Below are 24088 nucleotides of genomic sequence, written 5' to 3' on the forward strand. Positions count from 1 at the left end.
GTCTGAAATTCTATATATTGAAAAATAATAATAATATAAAGAAACGAATAATAAAAATTAGTACAGATAGACTTCTAGCAGTGTCACGAATCGAACTGAACCTTCTATCAGAATTAAGGATACCAGTTTAGTGCTACAGAGTACAATTTCGATGACGAACATAAATAGTCTGATAAAAACGTCGGTTTAAAATAACTATCTCATTGACCCAAAATAGACCAATAAGAATAGTTGATTATTTTAAATTGTATTGATAAAATATGTCAAATAACTTTAATAGTTAGAATTAAAATACCTTGAAATAGAAGGACTAATACTGATATTTATCAAGTAGAGTCGGTATAAAGTCAAATATAAAATTCGTACCAAATTTTGAATATAAAAATTAGTCCGAGTAACTTATCCTAATATAACGAGTCTAACTGAACCTTCGGTCAAAATTAATGATATCGGTTTAGTATTACATGAACTATTCCGGTGACAATGACAAATAAAAATAGTCCGATAAAAATATATAAAAATAGTCTGATAACAATGTTTGTCTTAAATTTTATTTAAGTGTATTTATATCATATTTAAGTGATTTTCATTCTCGAAATTGATGAAATTGTCAACTTATGATTTCTATGAAAATATACGATTGAAATTATTTACTTTTGATTTTGATTGTAAAATGATTAAATTGAAGTATAATTTTATATTTGTGGTATTTTGAGAATTGGGCCGAGAAAATGAATTTGACTATTTTATACGAATTGTTTTGGATTGTTATTGTTATTATTTATGTGATTTGGAGTGAAGTCCAAATACAATTTTTATGTTGTGATATTTTGAAAGATAGAAAAATGGTTTTGTCCATCTTGGATTGCCCGGGGTAGGGGTTGTAATTGTAAGACCATGCCTAAGGGCGGTATGGCCAGAGTGCACGGCCGGTAGTCCTAACCTTAGGCAAGGCGAGATATGAATGAGATATCTCGATTATTGATATGATTGATGTTATGATAAGCTACACGGGTGGAATTCGAGGATGGACACACGCAAATTTTGTATTACGTTTTGATAATGTTTGATGATTTGAATTATGATATTTTACGTTTGTTTGATTACGAGTTGATTTGTTAAAGCGATTTATTTGGTTACGAGTTGGTTGGTAAGCGATTTATTTGATTATGAGTTAGTTTGTTAAAGCGGTTTATTCGATTTGATTCGTTTTGATAAAACATTGTTCGATTTGATTCGTTTTGATAAAACGTTATTCAATTTGATAAAGTGATTTATATATATTAAATTATATAGTAATAAAGTGAAATATACAATTAAGTTATTAGCAAATCAATTAACGTGTCAATAAGTTAAAATGAGTTAATAAGTTAAGAGAACTACCTAATTAAGAGAACTACCTAAAATAGGTAGAACTACGTGGCTTTGATTCCCGATTTAAAAGATTAAAAGATGTTCGGGATACGTAGGAAGCTCGATAGAATTATCGTGTTCAAGCCAAATAATTAAATAAATTTTAGGTAGTTCAAATAATTTTTATCTATTAGAAGATAGATTCGTGTTTCAGACCGATAGGCGTTCGTTATCCTATTTTCCATTCATACCCGGTGCCGATTTGGGTCGGGTGTGACAATGTGGGCGACGTGAGTGCCGCAAATGGGGGCCTTCGACGTTGTTCGTGATGAGTCGTGTTATTCATGTTCTATTTATACAGAATCGATGTCAGTTTCCAATATACTACAAAAAAACACAAAACTCCAGAATCTACTTTCTGGAATTATTTTGCTCTTTGTTTGTTCAAAATGTTCTTCTTCTCTTTCCGGTGATAACACATTATGCACGGTAAAAATTCGGTAATATAATTTGTTATGTTTTGGAAGACGATCTTCAATAGCGATAAAATTTGTTTTAAAGAGACTGTTAGTATAGGCCCCATCTTTATCCGACTTTGTTCTTCTTATTCCGTTTTAAGTGTTTCATACACTTTCACTTAATTTATGCTATTTTATATTTAATATTTATATATTCTGTTTTCATTTGGAACAATCACGGACAAGAGACTTTATATCATATACTTAAAAAATACCCCCATAAAAAAAATACTTAAAAATACCAACATTAATGTTGAGGCTTAATAATTTATAATTTTCTTATTATTTTTTTTAAAGAAGAAAGAAAAATCCCCACCAGACCCGGATGTGGTTTGAACCCATGACCTCCCAAGGCATAGGTAAGCTCTCAACCACTAGGCTAAGAGCTTCACCACGAATATAGATATATTTAAAATCATAGAATATAGATATATTTAAGGCTCTAAACCATAATGAAGATTAAAAAAACATACATATTTAATGATTTTCATGGGTCATATTTTTATTTATATTGTCTTCCTAGTTTTTTTTTTTTATTTAATCATCCTAGTTAATTTTTTAAACATGGAAAGGTGAGGGATAAGGATAAATATGCTCTAACATTTTTGGAAAAATTTAAATATAGCCTTTAAAAGTTTAGAATGCAAAAATCATGCATGAACATATTGCACCAAAAAATTTAGTAAAGAAAACTCAACATTTCTAGTAAGCGTCTCGTATAATTAGCTTTGAATTACTCTACTCGACACTGCTAGAGCGAGTAATATTTATATATATCAATTCCAAAAAAGAAATAGAATGTGAAGTGAAATTACAATTTTAGTTACCTATGTCATGTATTGATTGATCGGGAGTATTACTTGTAGAGTATTGTAAAATTTCTCCTAGCTGAGTTGAGATCCACTCTCAAAAGAAGAACTTTTTTTAGTGATACAAAAAGATAATTATGTAACATTTAGTTTACAAAATACTTAATTAAATATATCAAAAACAATTACTTAATTAAATAAAATGTTCTCTAAAAATATAAGTGTATACACCAATCTAACCTGACATAGTCGGACGAACTACAATGACACACATAGTAGTAAAAGGCAAAGAATTATAATATAGGTCATCTCTCTTTCACAAAAGTGAGTACTCCTTGAGGTACACGAGATACCACCTTAGAAACTTATATTATTAGAATGACTTGACATCAAACCTGATTTAAATTGGATCATAAGTCATTTAGTTCAACCAAATAACTTGGATTGATCAGACCAAATGACGTAATAAATAAATAAATAAATAATCTATATATATAGTTAATTTAATATTATACACCAATTATTTATCCCTTGGAAATTTGAATTGTATTTTCAACTGTGGATTCACTACTATGTTTTGGTCTTATTACAATAATTTTTTCATCAAACTATTAGTATTTCAAAGTTAAGCTTTTTATTATCTTTTTTTTTTTTTTAGGAAAAAAGAATCAATAAACTAATTCTGATGGCGCTAGCAAAAGGAATCTCGGGTATGCCTCAGCAGGAGGCCTGATCCGTGATCATCAGGGAGATTGGAAAGGTGGTTTCTTGGTTAATCTTGGTGTCTGTACGGTCACACTTGCTGAACTTTGGGACATTTACTTAGGCATGAAGCTGGCTTGGAATAAAGGGTATAGGAAAATTATTATGAAAATTGACTCAAAAGCCCTCCTTCATGTCATACTAGGGTTGAGCGGAATGCACCATCCGTACGTCTGGTTAATTAAGAAGTGTCAGGAGCTTCGTTTGAGGTGTTGGGAGGTTAGGTTGGTTCATGTGTTTAGAGAAGGTAATAAGGCCGCTGACTGGATGGCGAACTTCGCAGGATCTTGTTCTTTGGGTCGTCACGAGTGTGATGTGCCTCCTGTAGGCCTCCAGGATATTCTGAGTGCGGATCGACTTGGACGTTCCGCACGTCGGAATATCAACTTTTAGTTTTCTTTCTGTTTGCTCTGGGCTCGGCCCTCCTTTGTTACCAAAAAAAAATAAATTAAGGAATCAAATCGGAACAAAAAGTATCCTGCAACCAACACGGAACCTCTTTATTATCTAAGTAGAAAGAAAAAGGTTTAGTTAATTGTGAAAATAATGAGATTCAAAATCCAAAATTGTCCAAAAATAACAGTTTTTAATCTTGAAAAAATAAAATAAAAGATCAGGGCCACCATAGGTTCTGGTTGGACCATCTGGTTCCGAATTGACCCCAATTCTTACCAAGTTGTTAAAAATTAACAAATCCAACATGACTTGGACGGGAGATCTAGCCGATTCTCAATCCAATCCGAATTTGATAACATTGTTTAGCAGTGATAAGTTTCCTATATAAAATTCTTTCAACACTTGGTTTACAGTGGCTATAAAAATAAGACTTTAGGAAAGTTATTAAAATATTAATTAGTTGGATATGATTTTGTTAGGAAAATTTCTACAAATTATATATCTATTTTTCCGTTTTGATATTCTCGAATATTGCAATGGAAAAACTTTACGTAGCTAAGAAGAGAAAAAATCCTTAAGCTATATATAATAATACTAAATTGACCCTTATAGAAAAAATAAAACAAAATTTCCCTAAAATGCACCACTATTTATTATTTATCAATTAATGATTATTACTTTTCTCCGTAGATTTAGGAATGCTAAAGGAAGCTACCAACATAAGATTTGAGACAACAAAATAAGGGGAAAAAAACACTAAGGATGCGTTTGGTATGACGTAATGCAATGTAATGTAATCAAATTTGTAATGGAATGGAATGGAATAGAATGGTGATTCCATTACCATGATGAAATGTAATTAGCATTACATTACTTATGTTTGTTTAGTTAAATATAATCGCAAAATTTTATTTACATAATTAAAATCCACAAAAAAAAAACATGAAAATCGTGAAATTAGTATATAATTTTCCGTGTTTTCATAGTAATTTTTTTTTACATTTTTCTCGTTTTTCGTTTTCCATTTTCACCGTTTTTTTCTATTTTGTCATTTTCTTATTTTTCATTTTTTTTGTTTTTTTTTTCGTTTTTAGGTTTTCTAGTTTTTGCGTTTTTGAGAATGATGAGAAGTGAGATTTGACAAATGAGAGGTTAGATGGAACTTTAAAAATAGAAGTTAGGATTACTTGTTGGATGTAATGAGAATTCAATACATTTTTTTATGTAATGGGGATTACAATAGTTGTTAAACAAAATTTAATCTATGAATTTCTCATTCCATTACAACAAAATTTTAAAGTGCAACCAAACATGGTAATGATCCTTCAATGTAATAGGCATTCCATTACAAAGCTCATTACATCTTACCAAACGGGTCCTAAGACCTTGTTTGGAATGGGACTAATGGAAGTAAATAGGAGTAATGGAAGGTTAAATATTTGGGAGTTATTTTTTGAGAGTAAATGAAGGTTAATGGGGTTAAATGATTACTTCCTCTAACCTCCAAACTTTAACCTCTAAATTAGGGATTAATTGGAGTAATGTAATTTTTTTAAAAATTTTGTCTCTGCAGAGTAAATTGAACTTTCATTCCCCTCCATATTTAAACTCTCAAACGAAGTTAAACATTTAATCTCGTTTACATTCTGTAAACTTCCAACCAAGGTTAATTTTTAACTTTCTTTTGCATCACTTCCCTTCCCTTTCTATTACCTCTTTTAACTCTTACATTCATGATGTAACGTCCGTGTCTAAATTTCTAGACTTAAGTTTGAGTATATTTTATAAGGTTTTGATTAAATCCCTTTACAAATGTATATATGTAGCTATGTTAAGTAAAGTTGGGTTTTTATATCTGATAGTTTCTTACTGAGATTTCTGTCTCACGTTTTTAAATGTTTTAATGTTTTTAGATGAGAAAGTACAAGTATAGAGAAGGTTACCGACCGATTAGGCGAGATTTGGAAGTTCGCTACTTATGGTTAGATTTATGGTTAGAACTTTAGTATTTAATTGTAATATGATGAAGTTGGTAAATATGTTGAGGTTTTAATGTAATAGGAATATGGATTTATTTAGAATATACATTTAAGAGGAATATCTAGAAAAGTGATATTTATGATGTTTGGAGACTATTAAATGTGATCGTGATCTCTCTATTTCACGTCCGATGCCGATTGAGGTCGTCTAGGGTCAGGTGTGACACATGAACCTCCAAACTCCCAAACAAAGGCTAAAGCCCTGTTTGGTAAAAAGTTTTTTAAGGATAAAATTAGAGATTTGAGTTATTTTAGAGATTTTGACTGGTCAAATATCTAATAATAGTGTTTGGTAAAGAGATGTTTCAAGGAGCTTATTGAGTTGAAAAAGCTAATTTTGAAAAAACTGGGTTTTTTACGAGCTTCTTCAATTAGTTTATTGCTCCATCTCTTACCCCTACTTACTACACTTTAATCCCAAATAAAGACTTCACTATTATGTCCTTATTTGTCATTTTACACAAACTATTAGCAATCAACTAAGTTTTGCCAAACAAGTTTACATAATCAGCTAACCGAAAAGGTAATCAGCTAACAACTAATCTAATAAGCTATCAGCTATTTGCCAAACAGGGCCTTAAGCTACTAATTTTTTGGTTACAAATATCACTAATTGGCCCTTATAAAAGAAGAGTTTTGCTATTTACCACCCCAAATTACTTATCACTGTCCCCATTTGGACAATTTTACCCTTTGCATAATTTTTTTTCAAAACTGAAAAAAAAAAGATTTGAAAAAATCGGCCTAAATTTGGCCTAAATGGGTGCCGCATCCGTTCGACCCATGGTGGGAACGGATGCTGCATCCGTTGAGCCCATGGTAAGAACGGATGCGGCATCCGTTCCCTCCATGGGCTGAACGGATGCGGCACCCGTTTAGGCCAAATTTTGAAATGTGCAAAATCGTAAAAAATTTAGTGACGAAAAATACTAAATCGTTCAATTTTTTGTGACGAAAATTGCAAAATTCTCCAATTTTTTATGACGAAAAATGTAAAATCGTCATGAAAAAATATGTATTATTTTTATGAGTTTTTTTATAAAAAATATAAATTTTAATGTTTCCGACTCGTAATCACCCATTTTCGGGGTTCGGGTTGTCACACATCAATTATTTTCATAATTTCAATTATTGTTGTTCGGGTTTATGATTTTGGAGAGAGAATTTTCAGTTTTTGATCAAAATTATGAGAATGGTAAAAAGTCCAAATGGGGACGATGATATGTAATTTAGGAGCGGTATTTAGCAGCTCATTAAAAGAAATATAAAATAAAATTTTCCTTTTCTTTGGTAGGAATAAAATAAAATTTTCCTAAAATGCACCATTATTTATTATTATTTTTCAATCAATATGATTAATTATTTTAAGCATTAATTTAAGAATTTTAGAGGAAGCTACAAAGTAGCAAAAACTGCATAATTTTTATAGTAACAGAAGATTTGAGATGACAAAAAAAGGAGTTTTTTTAAAATTTTATTTTTTATGTATATAAAACTATTACCATTAATTGGTACTTACTACTGTAAATCCAAAGCCTCAATTCATCGTTCTTCTTATATATCCAAAAGAACATCTTCCTCTGTTCTTCAATTTCTTTTTTCTTGATTACATCATGATATTCCAGTTAACCTTGTTTTTGTTTTGGATTAATACTTTATTATGGTCTTGTCATTTTCTGGAGGCAAGGACAGTAAATTATTTTGATACAACTGATGAAGAGGAAATTATGGATTTTAAATCCAGAATTCCAGAATTTCATAGGGAATACTCTTCCAATCCATCTATTGATCATGGATTTTTAAGGTCAACTACTTTTAATGTGCTTCAATATGGTGCTAAAGGAGATGCCCTTACTGATGACTCACAGGTATATTGTTTGCAAAGCAGCGGGCAGAGCCAGAAATTTATACCTAGGGTTCAACCTATCAGGGTTGGCAAAAAAAAAGTTAGGGTTGTGTATTGGCTAAAAATTTAAAAGTGTTCATCAATTCTAATTTCTTAAAAATTATAACATTTTTACCTTTCTTTATTCCCGGCGGGTGCGAATCGGTAGCTGTTAGAATAGTAGTAGCGGTGTCACAAATATCATTTGTGGCAAGTCATCCGCTCTTAGGAAATGCAGTAGGGACCTGATCGTGGACCACCCTTTTACCGGGATTTCCCGTTATTATGCCTGTGATCATTCCTCATCTTATCTGGCATCGGCCTACCGGGAACAATAGCCTGACACAAAAGATTCGGGGCAATTTAGGTATCCTTTTAGAATGCTGCAACGGAACGGAAAGTGGTAATTCGCAGTTAAATGCTATCGCCTGGTTTTGGTTTTGTTTTGAAACCCCCGGAAAAACAGCGGTTTTCTAAATTTCTTTATTCGTAGTTGTAAATTTTTTATAATTTTCATAAAATAAAATTTAATTTAGTTCTTAAAACTAAATTTTTTTTTCTCATTTTATAAAAAAGAGATACTATAAAAATGAGCTCAAAAGTGTTACAAAAATAACTTAGAGGGACGACTAGTGAGTGCTCAAGTCCTGATATGTCACTGTTGTGAATGGTGGTTCCAAGCAACTCTTCATCTAGAAAGAGAGATAAAGAAAGAGAGATCGGCTATGGGATTCTAGTTCCGCACCAATTATTTATATATATAGATATCTATTATTTTTGTTTATAATTTTATACTAGTATTTCTTGTCTAATTTAAGTAATTTTGATACAATGATATAATTGGCTCAATAGGCATTTCTTAGTGCATGGAGGGATGCCTGTGAATTAAGAGGAAGGATGACAACAGTAGAAGTGCCAGTGGGTAGAACATACCTTCTTAAGCCTCTCATATTTGAAGGTCCTTGCATCGCTACAAATATTCATTTTCAGGTCATAAGATATTCTCTCTATTTATTCGATAATTAAGTTATCCATTCCACTTGCTTTTTTTTTCACAATCAAAAAAATTAAGACTACGTTTGTTTCACAAAAAAATATTTCGTCTGGATAATATTTTCTTTATTTTCTAATTTTGGGAACTCTATAAAAACAGAAATACTACTATGGTCCCGGTCCATTGGACCTTGCCAGTCAATAGAAAAAAGAGAGAGAGAGAGAGAGAGAGAAAACAGTTCCCCTTTTGAGAATAAAAGTTATATTTCATAATTCAAATAAAAAACAATTAATATCAAACATGAAATCATTTAAAAGAAAAATCACCTAAAAAAACACATCCAAAGAAATGACCTAAAGCATTAGTAGGGTGATTTTTGTGCTAAAGTATAATATTTATTCAAGTACAGATTCAAGGAAGGATTGTTGCACCCAACAATATCAATGCATGGGATGATGACACAGACAAGTGGATTCAATTCAAAGAAGTTAATGGCCTCTTGATTGATGGAAGAGGCACCATTGATGGGCAAGGAGAGATTTGGTGGAAACTTTGCCACAATTCTCAAAGCTGCTCCAGACCCACAGTAAGATTATGCCTAAAATACCTATTTATTTCGGATTCTAAGTATCCGTTTCATTCTCCTTTTTACATCTTTACTCCAAAGAATAGAATAACCCGCCTGACAAGGCATGTTTAAAACGATTATCATTTTTATTGCATTTATATCATATATAATCATGTAGAATATATACATCAAATGATTATCATTTTTATTGCATTTATATCATATATAATCATGTAGAATATATACATCAAATAAAATAACACGACAATATGTTATGATACCCCTATAAAGTAATCACTAGTTACCTCTAAAAATAACTCAAATGGTGCAGGCTCTAAGTTTCCACAACTGCAATGGTCTCCAGCTTAGTCAATTGAAGCATATGAACAGCCAAAGAAATCACATAAGTATAAATAGCTGCCACAGAGTTGACATCTCTGGTATATATATTATAGCACCGAAAGATAGCCCAAACACTGATGGGATTGACATATCTGCATCATCCCATATCAGTATCAAAGACTCTATTATCAGCACAGGTTATTCAAGTTCTTCCACATTATTAATTTTCTTTTAATATACTTTTCCTATTCAAATTCAATAATTTGCCTAATAAGTTTGTTCTCTTTTGTTCAACTAGGTGATGACTGTATAGCCATCAATGGTTTCTCTTCAATGATCAAAATTGCTGGTGTGACGTGTGGACCAGGACATGGAATAAGGTCTGTTTTGTAACTTGAACACTAAGAGACATTCAAGACCTGAAATATATCGATTCGCTTGGGGTAAATCTCACCTCACTTAAGTTTGGATAATGTCCCAATAAGGTCACAAAATTTCATTTTGTATCAATAAAATAACTCATCTTTTGCATTTTGTACTAATAAAGTTGTTTCGAACATTTTCATACCAAATTCTCACTAGAAATATTGACTAGGATGCTTAGTTAATTTAACTAGACTATGTGTATTAATTTACTGCCATGTTATGTGACACCCGTTTTCTCTTACCTCTCTCAATCTTCATTTAACCTCAGTTACCCTAACTAACCTAGTAAATGGGTGCCATATGGCAGTAAATTAATTAATACAAGTGTCACTTATGTGACCTAGTTGAATTGACTAAGTATTCTAGTTAGCATTTCCGGCGGGAATTTAGCCTGAAAATGCTTAAAGTGACTGTATTGGTAAAAGAAAATGCAAATGAGTCATTTTTAAAAATGAACTTTTGTGACCTTATTGGGACATTGTCCAATCCTAAGTGACAATCCGTGCAATTTACCCCAATTCGCTTTTTGTTTTCTTTTTCTTGATCTTAATTCATGGTGGTATATATGCATCTTTTGAGTTTTGATCATTGCTAGCAGTGTTGGAAGCCTAGGAAAAGATGGAGCTTATGAAGTAGTGGAAGATGTACATGTGCAAAATTGCACCTTTAAGGAAACTCAGAATGGTGTGAGAATCAAGACATGGAAGGTACAATTGAAAAGGATAGTATATATTAAATACAAATTTATAACCTGCGCCTACTGTTAACAACAATGCTGATTCTAGATTCCCATTTTCTTTCGTGCACTTCAATTTTCAGGGTGGATCAGGATACGCTAAGAGAATCTCATTTGAGCATATAACACTAATAGATTCCCAGAATCCTATCATTATAAATCAGAACTACATAAATCATCATTTAGTGTATGAAGACAGAGAGTCATCAGATGTACATATCAGTGACATTACGTACCGTGATATTCATGGAACTTCAGCAGATGAGATAGCAATTGATTTGAACTGTGGAAGAAACATAGGTTGTCGCAACATTGTAATGGAGAATGTTGACATCATTTCTGCAGCCCCTCAAATGCAAGTACGTGCCTTCTGCAACAATGCCGATGGATTTGCCTATTCTGCTTCTCCATATGTGCCTTGCTTGTCAATGAAAGCCGCATAGTTTGTTCGAGGCTTTTTTCAACCCTTCGAACTTGATAGATAGGTAACTTTTACATTTGCTAGGAGAACATTTTGTTTAACCACCTATGATAGTCAACTATATTTAGGGATTCATAGTTAGAATGGGATGAAGGTGTTAGTATTCCTTCATTTATCTTTTTTACTTCCATTTGTAACATGTGAATTCCCAAACAATAATCAAATTTACTATTATGATACAGTAAAGTATTCTCAAAAATTTATTCAGCTCAAAGAAACTACCATATACACCACTGTAATTCCTCAAGAATGTAAAGTCGACATCACTTGTGCCTCAGGTTGACGAGTTCAATATCAAATATTAAAGTGCCCAATGTAGAGCTTTCTCCATTTGCTAAACGGGTTGGATTGAAAATAGTTGTGAATAGTCTCTGCCTGTCAAAGAACTATTGAGGAAGAGTTAAATGGAAGGAGTCTGCATGTAAATCTAAAGAAAATAAGCTGAACAGGGACCCGTCTAAACCAACCAAAAAATTACAATTCTGTTCTATGAAATAGTATCCATGCTGTTGTGAGCACTAAACTGAATGACCTGTGGGTCTTAACTATCGGTTTAAACTTTTGGTTCATACAGTTTCATGATATGGTATAAGAGCCTCCTCCACCAAAAGGTGGAATTAAAAACACATGGTGGGATGGACATGTGTTGTGCATGCTTCAAGCTCAAGAGGCATTCGCGTGAGGGGTGTGTCAGAGATTATAATAAATCTATTATGGAGCCTAACTATCAGCTTGAGCTAGTTATATCAGAGAAACCCACTTGACAAATTTGGGAAGTATTAATAGCTGAATACTTTTGAAACTAAAAGACTTCCAGATTTTAATAATTTAGACCCAAGGTAAGTCATTAACCATGATCGGATAATATACTAATGAATCAGATATTTGTTACTTTCATCTCCCTGCATTAGCCATCAGCAGCAGAGAGAGCTGGTTGAATATGAATAGTCCAGAATTATTGGGACCAATCCAATCTTTCTAAACAAAATATACTACTCTAAATAGAATGAAATTACTTCAGTACAATATCAGAGAGCAAAGCAGTACTAAATATAATAACCAGTAGTACCAAAATTATGTTGCTTCGATGACTGTTCCACACAATATTTTATGGTATCAGAATTCAGAGCACACCAAGGTTGAACACCAAACTTATGAAGTATTATGTTGACCAACAATGCAGCTATTACCAAAACTACTACTGCTATCTTGTCATCCCACCTATGGTACAATTTTCAACTAATCAAAATGATCAGAACAAATAGAGCAGTTTTGGATTTTGATACTTGTACTGAAGAAAACGATCTTGGGCATAGAATTTGATGTCAATTTTGAAAATATAAGGAGGCCAGATGTAGAAAGTTAGATCAGGAAAATGAGAAGTTGCTCGTATATAACAACTAGAGAAACGTAGCATTGCAAAAGGCGAAGTAATAAATAAATTCAAACCCAAAATGAAAAATGACAAAACAAAATGAAGGTACAGCAACAAAACACAGGGAAAGACGATGTACATACATCAGGAGGTAACGGTTCTTGTGTTGTATTTTGGTATCCTTGTGATGGCGGAATGATGACTCTACGAATGCCACCAACTTTCATCGATTTTACAGCTCCTTCAATTCCTGAAATGACCTGCAAACAGTTCTCAACAGAATTACATCCCTCTAAATTATCTTTGTAATTCCACATTTTAACTTCACGTGTTTATTGATACTTTAAATTCACACCAAATTTTCCACATTTTTTACTTCAAATAGCAATCTGCTCTTGGCCAAAATGGCACTTCAATTATCATTTATACATTCATTGACAATCTTCCTGAATTCAGCTGATTGTTCTTTCTTTACTTCAACTGACACATAAGATTGACAACAAACGGGTAGACACTTAAATTCCTTCTTTAAAGTAATAGAATGAGATAGCAAAACCACCAAGAAATTGTCATATTTCCATGTCCAACTCCTAGCAGAGCACGAAGTTAAACGAAGTCCAACAACTTAATCAAAAGCCATTTTCACAAAGTACAATACCATATAAATCTCAGCGGGGAAGCGTAATGCGACCGGGCCGCCCTTTTTTTTTTTACAATACCATATAAATAACAGAAAACGATATAATTCAAAGTAGAAATCACAAGAGTGTGGATGTACGCAACTCACTTTTCCTGATCCGAGAATGAAAACAAAAGGAATCGGTTCACCAGAAGCATCTTTGTGATCATAAGTTGAATCAAATCGCCATCCTTGTTTCGCAGCCAATCTTCCATAGTAATGTATAGCAACCTTTTTAAATTCAAATGACAAGATAATAGAATTACACATCTCCGAATCGAATTGCATTGTGCGGTAAATGTAATTAAAGGAATAAAGAGAGGAAACCTGGTCGCTATCAACGGGGATTTCACCAGAACCAATGCGAAGATCCAAGGCCTTAACTCCACCGGAGTTTGGGAGCTCCGAGAATACACTACTTGAAGTAGAAGAAGAAGAAGTAGAAGCAGAAGCAGAGAATGGAAAAGGTGGAGCTGCTATTGATATGAGAAATGATCCTCCACTCCATATGACTTCTCTTCTCTTTGTTGGACTGAATTCGCAGCAGGATGATGCTGCCAAACGGAGCCTATCGTTTTGGGCTGCATCAACATATGGTGCAGACGCGCAGTACTTGAGCGCCATCTCCTTATCTGCTCTGTTTTGGGAAATTGGCTAATGTAATGGCCCAATAAACAAGAAAATAAAAAATAAATTATAATTAAACATGAAAACCCAATAACGCCGTCTGTGGGAATCGAACCCACGACTACATGGTTAAAAGCCATGCGCTCTACCAGCTGAGCTAAGACGGCTGATGTTATTTGATCCAAGTATACCTATTTAAATAATAACAGTTTAATTTCATACATTTAACTCTATATTGATTAGCACTATTGAGTGAGCCTTTGAAACAAATTATTGTGATGTAAGCATGTATTCTATATATGTTATACCTGTAACAAAAATTCTTTAGATATATTAAACTTAGTTCAAAATAAATATATTGAAAATTAAATAAATATCATCTTGTATGTTTTTTATTAAAAATTTAATTAACTTTAGCTTTTCAAAAAAAAAAACAATTTAATTGACTTTATGAGAAATGAACTATAAAAAAAAACTTAGTTCAAAATGTGTCTATTTTGATTTGGTATGACCGAATTTGATGGTCGTCGGATCAAATCGAAATTTAATGTATATAATTATAATTAATTAAGTTAATATGTCAAATATCAATTTATGAGTAAAAAAGTATTACAGAAAACATACTATAATAAAAGTGATGTTTTTTTTCTTAGTAAGAATTACTATTGAAAGTCTTTAAAGTTTTTTTATTAGAATGTTAGAGTTAACGGACAACTCATTAACCTTCTGTTATTTTCTGCTATTTCTCATTACTTTGTGTTTGTACTAATATATAGACACAAATATGTGTTAAATCAATAAAAAATTAATTCAATTATCAATTTTTTTCTTTTTTTCAGGGTATCAGAGCACTAGATTTTGATCCAGAATCATTCTCTAAAAATCAAAACTGTGAATTGATTGTTCATGTTCGCAAAGAAGAAAAATTATCTATAAACTTTATAATCACAAACAATGGCTTCAAAATCAAACGACTCAAACCAGAGTGGGTCAAAGAATGGATCGAAGAACATCAATGTTGATGAATCGCGGGAAGATGAAGCTCAATTGAATCGAAACTCACATAATTTGAATCATCATGACAATCTAGGTCATGTTCTTGTTAGAACAGTATTAATTGGTAAAAAAATTATTTCCTGGAGAAGATCAATGCTCTCAGCTTTGAGTGCAAAGAGAAAAATGAATTTCATAAAAACAAATGAAGTTCCAACTCATTACACATCAGTTGAATATCATTGTTGGAAGGAAAGTGATAATTTAGTATTCTCTTATATAATCAATTCTTTATCTCGAGAATTAGCAGATGTTTTCCTTTTCGCTCTATCTTGTTATGAACTCTAGAAGGAGATCGAACAGAGGTACAGAGATAACAATAATCCTTTGATTTTTCATTTTCGATAAGAGATTTGAAGTGTCAATCAAGGACACTACTCTTGATCAATTCTTCAACAAAATTAAGCGTATGTGGGATGGATATCTTACTCTTAAACCAGAAGTTGATTGTAAATGTGGAGAATCCAGCAAGATCATACATGATATATGACGGGAAGAACAGCTACTACAGTTTCTATCTAGACTCAACTTAGAATTTGATAATGTATGCGATCAAGAGTAAACAAGAAGAGAAAAAAAATAAAAAATAATTTTCAATCTGGATGTTATTTTTATTGAAACATAATTTCTAAGAGTTTTTTTTTTTATTCTGATGCAATGGAGGGCTTTGTATCTTCCCTATGTTTGAAATGAATATTTCCTTACTCTCTAAACTTGGGTGTCGTATCTTGATGGATGAGAATTCTGATTGGATGACTGTTGTGCGGGCCAAGTATGATAGGGAAGGTCTAATTTAGAGATTTTTCATCTCTCGAGCAAATCCTCCTATACTTGGAAAAAGCAATATGATAGGTTGTGAGCTTCTTACTAATGGGGTTAGACGCTTGGTCCATAATGGTCGAACTACTCATTTTTGGACGGAATCTTGGCTAGATAATAAGCCTTTAATCTCCAACATTGTTGGCATTGTTTCCAATCCAGATGTTATTTTCATTGAAACACAATTTCCAAGAGTTTTTTTTATTCTAACAAAAATAAATTAATAAGAAAATTAGATCCCCAAAAACATTCAAATTCTAGAATTAAATTAAGTTTGATTTAAGCTAATATATTTATTAAGTGATTATATACTAAGCTTTAAATCAAAAGAAATACAAAAGGCCATAAAGAAGGCAAAGGCCCATTGGCTGATTTCTAGAACTAAGAGGAGAAGTCCAAAGGAACTAGAAGCCTAGAAGTAAAAAGAGACGTATACAACTGGCGTTGACCCTGTCACATCATGCCTATTCCCCATTATGGGAATAAGTATAAGCTACAGAAGCTTTGTCCCCTCAACGTTTCTTTGCACATACCTAAGATGGAAAGTTGGCAGATGGTAGGTCTGCTTTATAAAAAAACGTGGCTCAAGATAGAATAGCTCATCCTTTTGCTATGGAAAACTTTTGGACTATATAGACACAGAAGTCAGAAGCTGATGTTGATGTTGATATGGGTTGTTTCCCTCTAAATGGCTAGTTTGAATTTCAAATGGAACTTTTGTCCAACCTCTATTATAAATACCAAATGACATGCTCATTGTGAACTTGATGAAATTATAAATTGGAAAAGAGATCAAAACTTCCAAGTGATTTTAGAGCAATTTTTGTAATACACAATCATTTCTATATTTGTGTTCGTCCAAAAAGAGATTTAGATCTTCATTATGTTCTACATTAGAACTTATTTTATGTTCATAATATTCAAAATCTCTGTTGTTTGCTTCAATTATAAGCAAATTGCTGAGAGATAGATAGATGAATGAAATTGTAAATGAAAGTACTTTACAGAGGCTCTGCCTATTGTATAAAGGTTTATGCTCTACCCGTAAAAGAGTGCTTTAGTGGATTAAAGCTCAAAAGAAGGTATTTTGAGGAAAGGACGTAGGCTAGAGGTTGAACTAGTATAAATATATTGAGTAGCGATTTCATAACTCTGCCTTTTATTGCTTCTGATTATATTATTTTCTCTAACATATTTATCTTCTATATTAAGCTCTAACTAATTAACACGCAAATATTAATCACTGCTTAGTCAGAAGCTCTATCCAAATAACAATATGTTGAGTGCATTCTTCCGAACCAGAGTCAAGATTAGTAGACTGTATTAGTCGTTGATCTGAACTTGCTTCTGACTCCGAATTTTTCCTCTCTGCTAAGCAAATAGAAAACGCCAAGTGAGTAAATTTATAAAAAGGTTAAAATTAAGCAATAGTTCCATTCACCCCCTGGAACTAATCCTACCTCATAAGGGGCCAATAAAGTGGTATCAGAGCCTAAACTCTATCTAAAAGATAACACTAACTCGAGCTCAAGATCTCTAATGGATGCTAACAACACACGTTACCTCCCTAGTAATGAGACCACCGAAATCCTCTAGGAGGGTCTATCCATTACCAGACCCCCTCTATTTATTAGATCTGTTATACATTGTGGAAGAACATAATGAATTTTTTTCATCCAAACACAGAGCATGAACGCTTGGTTAGTAATAACCAAAGGCCCTTATGAACCTACTGAAATAGTAGAGGGGACTCTAGTCGTAAAAATTGAGGATAGATGGACATATGATGATCTAAAGAAGCTAAAAATTAACGATTTAGCTATCAATAGGCTTCATTACGCTTTAGATGCTGCAGAATACAATAAGATCTCAGGTTGTGAAATGGCCTAGGAGATTTGGAATAAGCTGGAAGTAACCTGTGAAGGTACCAGTAAGGTAAATGAGTCAAAGGTGAATCTGAACATGAGACTCTACGAGCTGTTCGAAATGAAGGATGGTGAAGTCATCTTTGACGTGAATGCCATATTTAATAGAAGAGCTCATCCTTTTGCTATGGAAAACTTTTGGACTATATAGACACAGAAGTCAGAAGCTGATGTTGATGTAGATATGGGTTGTTTCCCTCTAAATGGCTAGTTTGAATTTCAAATGGAACTTTTGTCCAACCTCTATTATAAATACCAAATGACATGCTCATTGTGAACTTGATGAAATTATAAATTGGAAAAGAGATCAAAACTTCCAAGTGATTTTAGAGCAATTTTTGTAATACACAATCATTTCTATATTTGTGTTCGTCCAAAAAGAGATTTAGATCTTCATTATGTTCTACATTAGAACTTATTTTATGTTCATAATATTCAAAATCTCTGTTGTTTGCTTCAATTATAAGCAAATTACTGAGAGATAGATAGATGAATGAAATTGTAAATGAAAGTACTTTACAGAGGCTCTGCCTATTGTATAAAGGTTTATGCTCTACCCGTAAAAGAGTGCTTTAGTGGATTAAAGCTCAAAAGAAGGTATTTTGAGGAAAGGACGTAGGCTAGAGGTTGAACTAGTATAAATATATTGAGTAGCGATTTCATAACTCTGCCTTTTATTGCTTCTGATTATATTATTTTCTCTAACATATTTATCTTCTATATTAAGCTCTAACTAATTAACACGCAAATATTAATCACTGCTTAGTCAGAAGCTCTATCCAAATAACAATATGTTGAGTGCATTCTTCCGAACCAGAGTCAAGATTAGTAGACTGTATTAGTCGTTGATCTGAACTTGCTTCTGACTCCGAATTTTTCCTCTCTGCTAAGCAAATAGAAAACGCCAAGTGAGTAAATTTATAAAAAGGTTAAAATTAAGCAATAGTTCCATTCACCCCCTGGAACTAATCCTACCTAATAAGGGGCCAATAAAGTGGTATCAGAGCCTAAACTCTATCTAAAAGATAACACTAACTCGAGCTCAAGATCTCTAATGGATGCTAACAACACACGTTACCTCCCTAGTAATGAGACCACCAAAATCCTCTAGGAGGGTCTATCCATTACCAGACCCCCTCTATTTATTAGATCTGTTATACATTGTGGAAGAACATAATGAATTTTTTTTATCCAAACACAGAGCATGAACGCTTGGTTAGTAATAACCAAAGGCCCTTATGAACCTACTGAAATAGTAGAGGGGACTCTAGTCGTAAAAATTGAGGATAGATGGACATATGATGATCTAAAGAAGCTAAAAATTAACGATTTAGCTATCAATAGGCTTCATTACGCTTTAGATGCTGCAGAATACAATAAGATCTCAGGTTGTGAAATGGCCTAGGAGATTTGGAATAAGCTGGAAGTAACATGTGAAGGTACCAGTAAGGTAAATGAGTCAAAGGTGAATCTGAACATGAGACTCTACGAGCTGTTCGAAATGAAGGATGGTGAAGTCATCTTTGACGTGAATGCCATATTTAATAGAAGAGCTCATCCTTTTGCTATGGAAAACTTTTGGACTATATAGACACAGAAGTCAGAAGCTGATGTTGATGTTGATATGGGTTGTTTCCCTCTAAATGGCTAGTTTGAATTTCAAATGGAACTTTTGTCCAACCTCTATTATAAATACCAAATGACATGCTCATTGTGAACTTGATGAAATTATAAATTGGAAAAGAGATCAAAACTTCCAAGTGATTTTAGAGCAATTTTTGTAATACACAATCATTTCTATATTTGTGTTCGTCCAAAAAGAGATTTAGATCTTCATTATATTCTACATTAGAACTTATTTTATGTTCATAATATTCAAAATCTCTGTTGTTTGCTTCAATTATAAGCAAATTGCTGAGAGATAGATAGATGAATGAAATTGTAAATGAAAGTACTTTACAGAGGCTCTGCCTATTGTATAAAGGTTTATGCTCTACCCGTAAAAGACTGCTTTAGTGGATTAAAGCTCAAAAGAAGGTATTTTGAGGAAAGGACGTAGGCTAGAGGTTGAACTAGTATAAATATATTGAGTAGCGATTTCATAACTCTGCCTTTTATTGCTTCTGATTATATTATTTTCTCTAACATATTTATCTTCTATATTAAGCTCTAACTAATTAACACGCAAATATTAATCACTGCTTAGTCAGAAGCTCTATCCAAATAACAATATGTTGAGTGCATTCTTCCGAACCAGAGTCAAGATTAGTAGACTGTATTAGTCGTTGATCTGAACTTGCTTCTGACTCCGAATTTTTCCTCTCTGCTAAGCAAATAGAAAACGCCAAGTGAGTAAATTTATAAAAAGGTTAAAATTAAGCAATAGTTCCATTCACCCCCTGGAACTAATCCTACCTAATAAGGGGCCAATAAAGTGGTATCAGAGCCTAAACTCTATCTAAAAGATAACACTAACTCGAGCTCAAGATCTCTAATGGATGCTAACAACACACGTTACCTCCCTAGTAATGAGACCACCGAAATCCTCTAGGAGGGTCTATCCATTACCAGACCCCCTCTATTTATTAGATCTGTTATACATTGTGGAAGAACATAATGAATTTTTTTTATCCAAACACAGAGCATGAACGCTTGGTTAGTAATAACCAAAGGCCCTTATGAACCTACTGAAATAGTAGAGGGGACTCTAGTCGTAAAAATTGAGGATAGATGGACATATGATGATCTAAAGAAGCTAAAAATTAACGATTTAGCTATCAATAGGCTTCATTACGCTTTAGATGCTGCAGAATACAATAAGATCTCAGGTTGTGAAATGGCCTAGGAGATTTGGAATAAGCTGGAAGTAACCTGTGAAGGTACCAGTAAGGTAAATGAGTCAGAGGTGAATCTGAACATGAGACTCTACGAGCTGTTCGAAATGAAGGATGGTGAAGTCATCTTTGACGTGAATGCCATATTTAATAGAAGAGCTCATCCTTTTGCTATGGAAAACTTTTGGACTATATAGACACAGAAGTCAGAAGCTGATGTTGATGTTGATATGGGTTGTTTCCCTCTAAATGGCTAGTTTGAATTTCAAATGGAACTTTTGTCCAACCTCTATTATAAATACCAAATGACATGCTCATTGTGAACTTGATGAAATTATAAATTGGAAAAGAGATCAAAACTTCCAAGTGATTTTAGAGCAATTTTTGTAATACACAATCATTTCTATATTTGTGTTCGTCCAAAAAGAGATTTAGATCTTCATTATATTCTACATTAGAACTTATTTTATGTTCATAATATTCAAAATCTCTGTTGTTTGCTTCAATTATAAGCAAATTGTTGAGAGATAGATAGATGAATGAAATTGTAAATGAAAGTACTTTACAGAGGCTCTGCCTATTGTATAAAGGTTTATGCTCTACCCGTAAAAGAGTGCTTTAGTGGATTAAAGCTCAAAAGAAGGTATTTTGAGGAAAGGACGTACGCTAGAGGTTGAACTAGTATAAATATATTGAGTAGCGATTTCATAACTCTGCCTTTTATTGCTTCTGATTATATTATTTTCTCTAACATATTTATCTTCTATATTAAGCTCTAACTAATTAACACGCAAATCTTAATCACTGCTTAGTCAGAAGCTCTATCCAAATAACAATATGTTGAGTGCATTCTTCCGAACCAGAGTCAAGATTAGTAGACTGTATTAGTCGTTGATCTGAACTTGCTTCTGACTCCGAATTTTTCCTCTCTGCTAAGCAAATAGAAAACGCCAAGTGAGTAAATTTATAAAAAGGTTAAAGTTAAGCAATAGTTCCATTCACCCCTGGAACTAATCCTACCTCATAAGGGGCCAATAAAGTGGTATCAGAGCCTAAACTCTATCTAAAAGATAACACTAACTCGAGCTCAAGATCTCTAATGGATGCTAACAACACACGTTACCTCCCTAGTAATGAGACCACCGAAATCATCCAGGAGGGTCTATCCATTACCAGACCCCCTCTATTTATTAGATTTGTTATACATTGTGGAAGAACATAATGAATTTTTTTTATCCAAACACAGAGCATGAACGCTTGGTTAGTAATAACCAAAGGCCCTTATGAACCTACTGAAATAGTAGAGGGGACTCTAGTCGTAAAAATTGAGGATAGATGGACATATGATGATCTAAAGAAGCTAAAAATTAACGCTTTAGCTATCAATAGGCTTCATTACGCTTTAGATGCTGCAGAATACAATAAGATCTCAGGTTGTGAAATGGCCTAGGAGATTTGGAATAAGCTGGAAGTAACCTGTGAAGGTACCAGTAAGGTAAATGAGTCAAAGGTGAATCTGAACATGAGACTCTACGAGCTGTTCGAAATGAAGGATGGTGAAGTCATCTTTGACGTGAATGCCATATTTAATAGAAGAGCTCATCCTTTTGCTATGGAAAACTTTTGGACTATATAGACACAGAAGTCAGAAGCTGATGTTGATGTTGATATGGGTTGTTTCCCTCTAAATGGCTAGTTTGAATTTCAAATGGAACTTTTGTCCAACCTCTATTATAAATACCAAATGACATGCTCATTGTGAACTTGATGAAATTATAAATTGGAAAAGAGATCAAAACTTCCAAGTGATTTTAGAGCAATTTTTGTAATACACAATCATTTCTATATTTGTGTTCGTCCAAAAAGAGATTTAGATCTTCATTATATTCTACATCAGATCTTATTTTATGTTCATAATATTCAAAATCTTTGTTGTTTGCTTCAATTATAAGCAAATTGCTGAGAGATAGATAGATGAATGAAATTGTAAATGAAAGTACTTTACAGAGGCTCTGCCTATTGTATAAAGGTTTATGCTCTACCCGTAAAAGAGTGCTTTAGTGGATTAAAGCTCAAAAGAAGGTATTTTGAGGAAAGGACGTAGGCTAGAGGTTGAACTAGTATAAATCTATTGAGTAACGATTTCATAACTCTGCCTTTTATTGCTTCTGATTATATTATTTTCTCTAACATATTTATCTTCTATATTAAGCTCTAACTAATTAACACGCTAATCTTAATCACTGCTTAGTCAGAAGCTCTATCCAAATAACAATATGTTGAGTGCATTCTTCCGAACCAGAGTCAAGATTAGTAGACTGTATTAGTCGTTGCTCAGAACTTGCTTCTGACTCCGAATTTTTCCTCTCTGCTAAGCAAATAGAACACGCCAAGTGAGTAAATTTATAAAAAGGTTAAAATTAAGCAATAGTTCCATTCACCCCCTGGAACTAATCCTACCTCATAAGGGGCCAATAAAGTGGTATCAAAGCCTAAACTCTATCTAAAAGATAACACTAACTCGAGCTCAAGATCTCTAATGGATGCTAACAACACACGTTACCTCCCTAGTAATGAGACCATCGAAATCCTCCAGGAGGGTCTATCCATTACCAGACCCCCTCTATTTATTAGATCTGTTATACATTGTGGAAGAACATAATGAATTTTTTTTATCCAAACACAGAGCATGAACGCTTGGTTAGTAATAACCAAAGGCCCTTATGAACCTACTGAAATAGTAGAGGGGACTCTAGTCGTAAAAATTGAGGATAGATGGACATATGATGATCTAAAGAAGCTAAAAAATAATGCTTTAGCTATCAATAGGCTTCATTACGCTTTAGATGCTGCAGAATACAATAAGATCTCAGGTTGTGAAATGGCCTAGGAGATTTGGAATAAGCTGGAAGTAACCTGTGAAGGTACCAGTAAGGTAAATGAGTCAAAGGTGAATCTGAACATGAGACTCTACGAGCTGTTCGAAATGAAGGATGGTGAAGTCATCTTTGACGTGAATGCCATATTTACCAACATAATCAATGAGCTCAAAAGACTGGGAAAAGTCTTCTCTGAAGAGGAGTGTGTCAAGAAAAATCTTAGAAGCCTTTCGAAAGGTTGGCAGGCCAAGAAGACGGCCATTGAGGAGGCTTATAACCTAACAATATACAAATACAATGAGCTTCTGATGCATGAAAACTCAATGAAGAATTTTGAGAAAAAAGAAAAGTCAGAAGATAATAAGCAAAAATCAATAGTGCTGAAGGCTGACTCTTCAAAAGAGAGCACTACCGACGATGAGGAAATGTCTATGTTCACCCGCAAGATGAAGCATATGTTCAGAAAGAATGACCAATACAAAAAGGCATACAAGAGGTCTGACAAACCCAGAAGAGAGCAAGGTGATAATAAGTTTAAAAATGAATCTTTACACTACTGTTGGCGGTGTATACACTTACGAACCAAAA

At 33.1% G+C, this 24088-nt stretch overlaps 2 protein-coding genes and 1 non-coding gene across 7 annotated transcripts; 1 reads left to right on the forward strand and 2 right to left on the reverse strand.

The window, feature by feature from the left end:
* The first annotated feature begins 6636 nt into the window (after positions 1-6636).
* On the forward strand, positions 6637-11271 carry LOC136207410 (probable polygalacturonase At3g15720). Its single transcript, XM_065998672.1, has 8 exons — positions 6637-6696; positions 7503-7745; positions 8615-8752; positions 9166-9342; positions 9656-9863; positions 9965-10046; positions 10691-10799; positions 10912-11271. Exons 1-8 carry the CDS (start codon positions 6637-6639, stop codon positions 11269-11271), a joined length of 1377 nt encoding a protein of 458 aa, XP_065854744.1.
* On the reverse strand, positions 9092-14017 carry LOC136207094 (peptidyl-prolyl cis-trans isomerase FKBP17-1, chloroplastic). 5 transcript variants are annotated; one of them, XR_010676569.1, is made up of 6 exons: positions 13691-14017; positions 13472-13594; positions 12828-12944; positions 11065-11695; positions 9630-9672; positions 9098-9438 (listed from the first exon to the last, which is right to left on the reverse strand). XR_010676569.1 is itself a non-coding variant. In XM_065998369.1 (4 exons), exons 1-4 carry the CDS (start codon positions 13985-13987, stop codon positions 11573-11575), a joined length of 660 nt encoding a protein of 219 aa, XP_065854441.1. In that variant the 5' UTR covers positions 13988-14017; the 3' UTR covers positions 9509-11572. The 5 variants fall into 5 exon arrangements, 1 of the variants encoding a protein (XP_065854441.1); XR_010676567.1 differs by having other exon boundaries at positions 9092-9438; positions 9630-11695; XR_010676570.1 differs by lacking the exon at positions 9630-9672 and having other exon boundaries at positions 9099-9438.
* Positions 14018-14084: 67 nt separating this feature from the next.
* TRNAK-UUU (transfer RNA lysine (anticodon UUU)) lies at positions 14085-14157 on the reverse strand. Its single transcript has one exon. It is a non-coding gene; the product is annotated as a tRNA-Lys (tRNA).
* Positions 14158-24088: the final 9931 nt, after the last annotated feature.

This window comes from Euphorbia lathyris, chromosome 9, assembly GCF_963576675.1.
Source record: "Euphorbia lathyris chromosome 9, ddEupLath1.1, whole genome shotgun sequence".
NCBI lineage: Eukaryota > Viridiplantae > Streptophyta > Magnoliopsida > Malpighiales > Euphorbiaceae > Euphorbia > Euphorbia lathyris.

Excerpts from the sequence above, each read along its gene's own strand:
- LOC136207410 (XM_065998672.1), top strand. The coding sequence starts at position 6,637 with ATGGGTGCCGCATCCGTTCGACCCATGGTGGGAACGGATGCTGCATCC. Across the intron at positions 6,697-7,502 it reads CTGCATCCGTTGAGCCCATG|TTAACCTTGTTTTTGTTTTG; the intron begins GTAAGAACGGAT and ends ATGATATTCCAG. Across the intron at positions 10,800-10,911 it reads TGAGAATCAAGACATGGAAG|GGTGGATCAGGATACGCTAA; the intron begins GTACAATTGAAA and ends TTCAATTTTCAG.
- LOC136207094 (XM_065998369.1), bottom strand. The coding sequence starts at position 13,987 with ATGGCGCTCAAGTACTGCGCGTCTGCACCATATGTTGATGCAGCCCAA. Across the intron at positions 13,595-13,690 it reads TCCCCGTTGATAGCGACCAG|GTTGCTATACATTACTATGG; the intron begins GTTTCCTCTCTT and ends GAATTTAAAAAG. Across the intron at positions 11,696-12,827 it reads AAGAACCGTTACCTCCTGAT|TTCTTTGACAGGCAGAGACT; the intron begins GTATGTACATCG and ends CTTCCTCAATAG.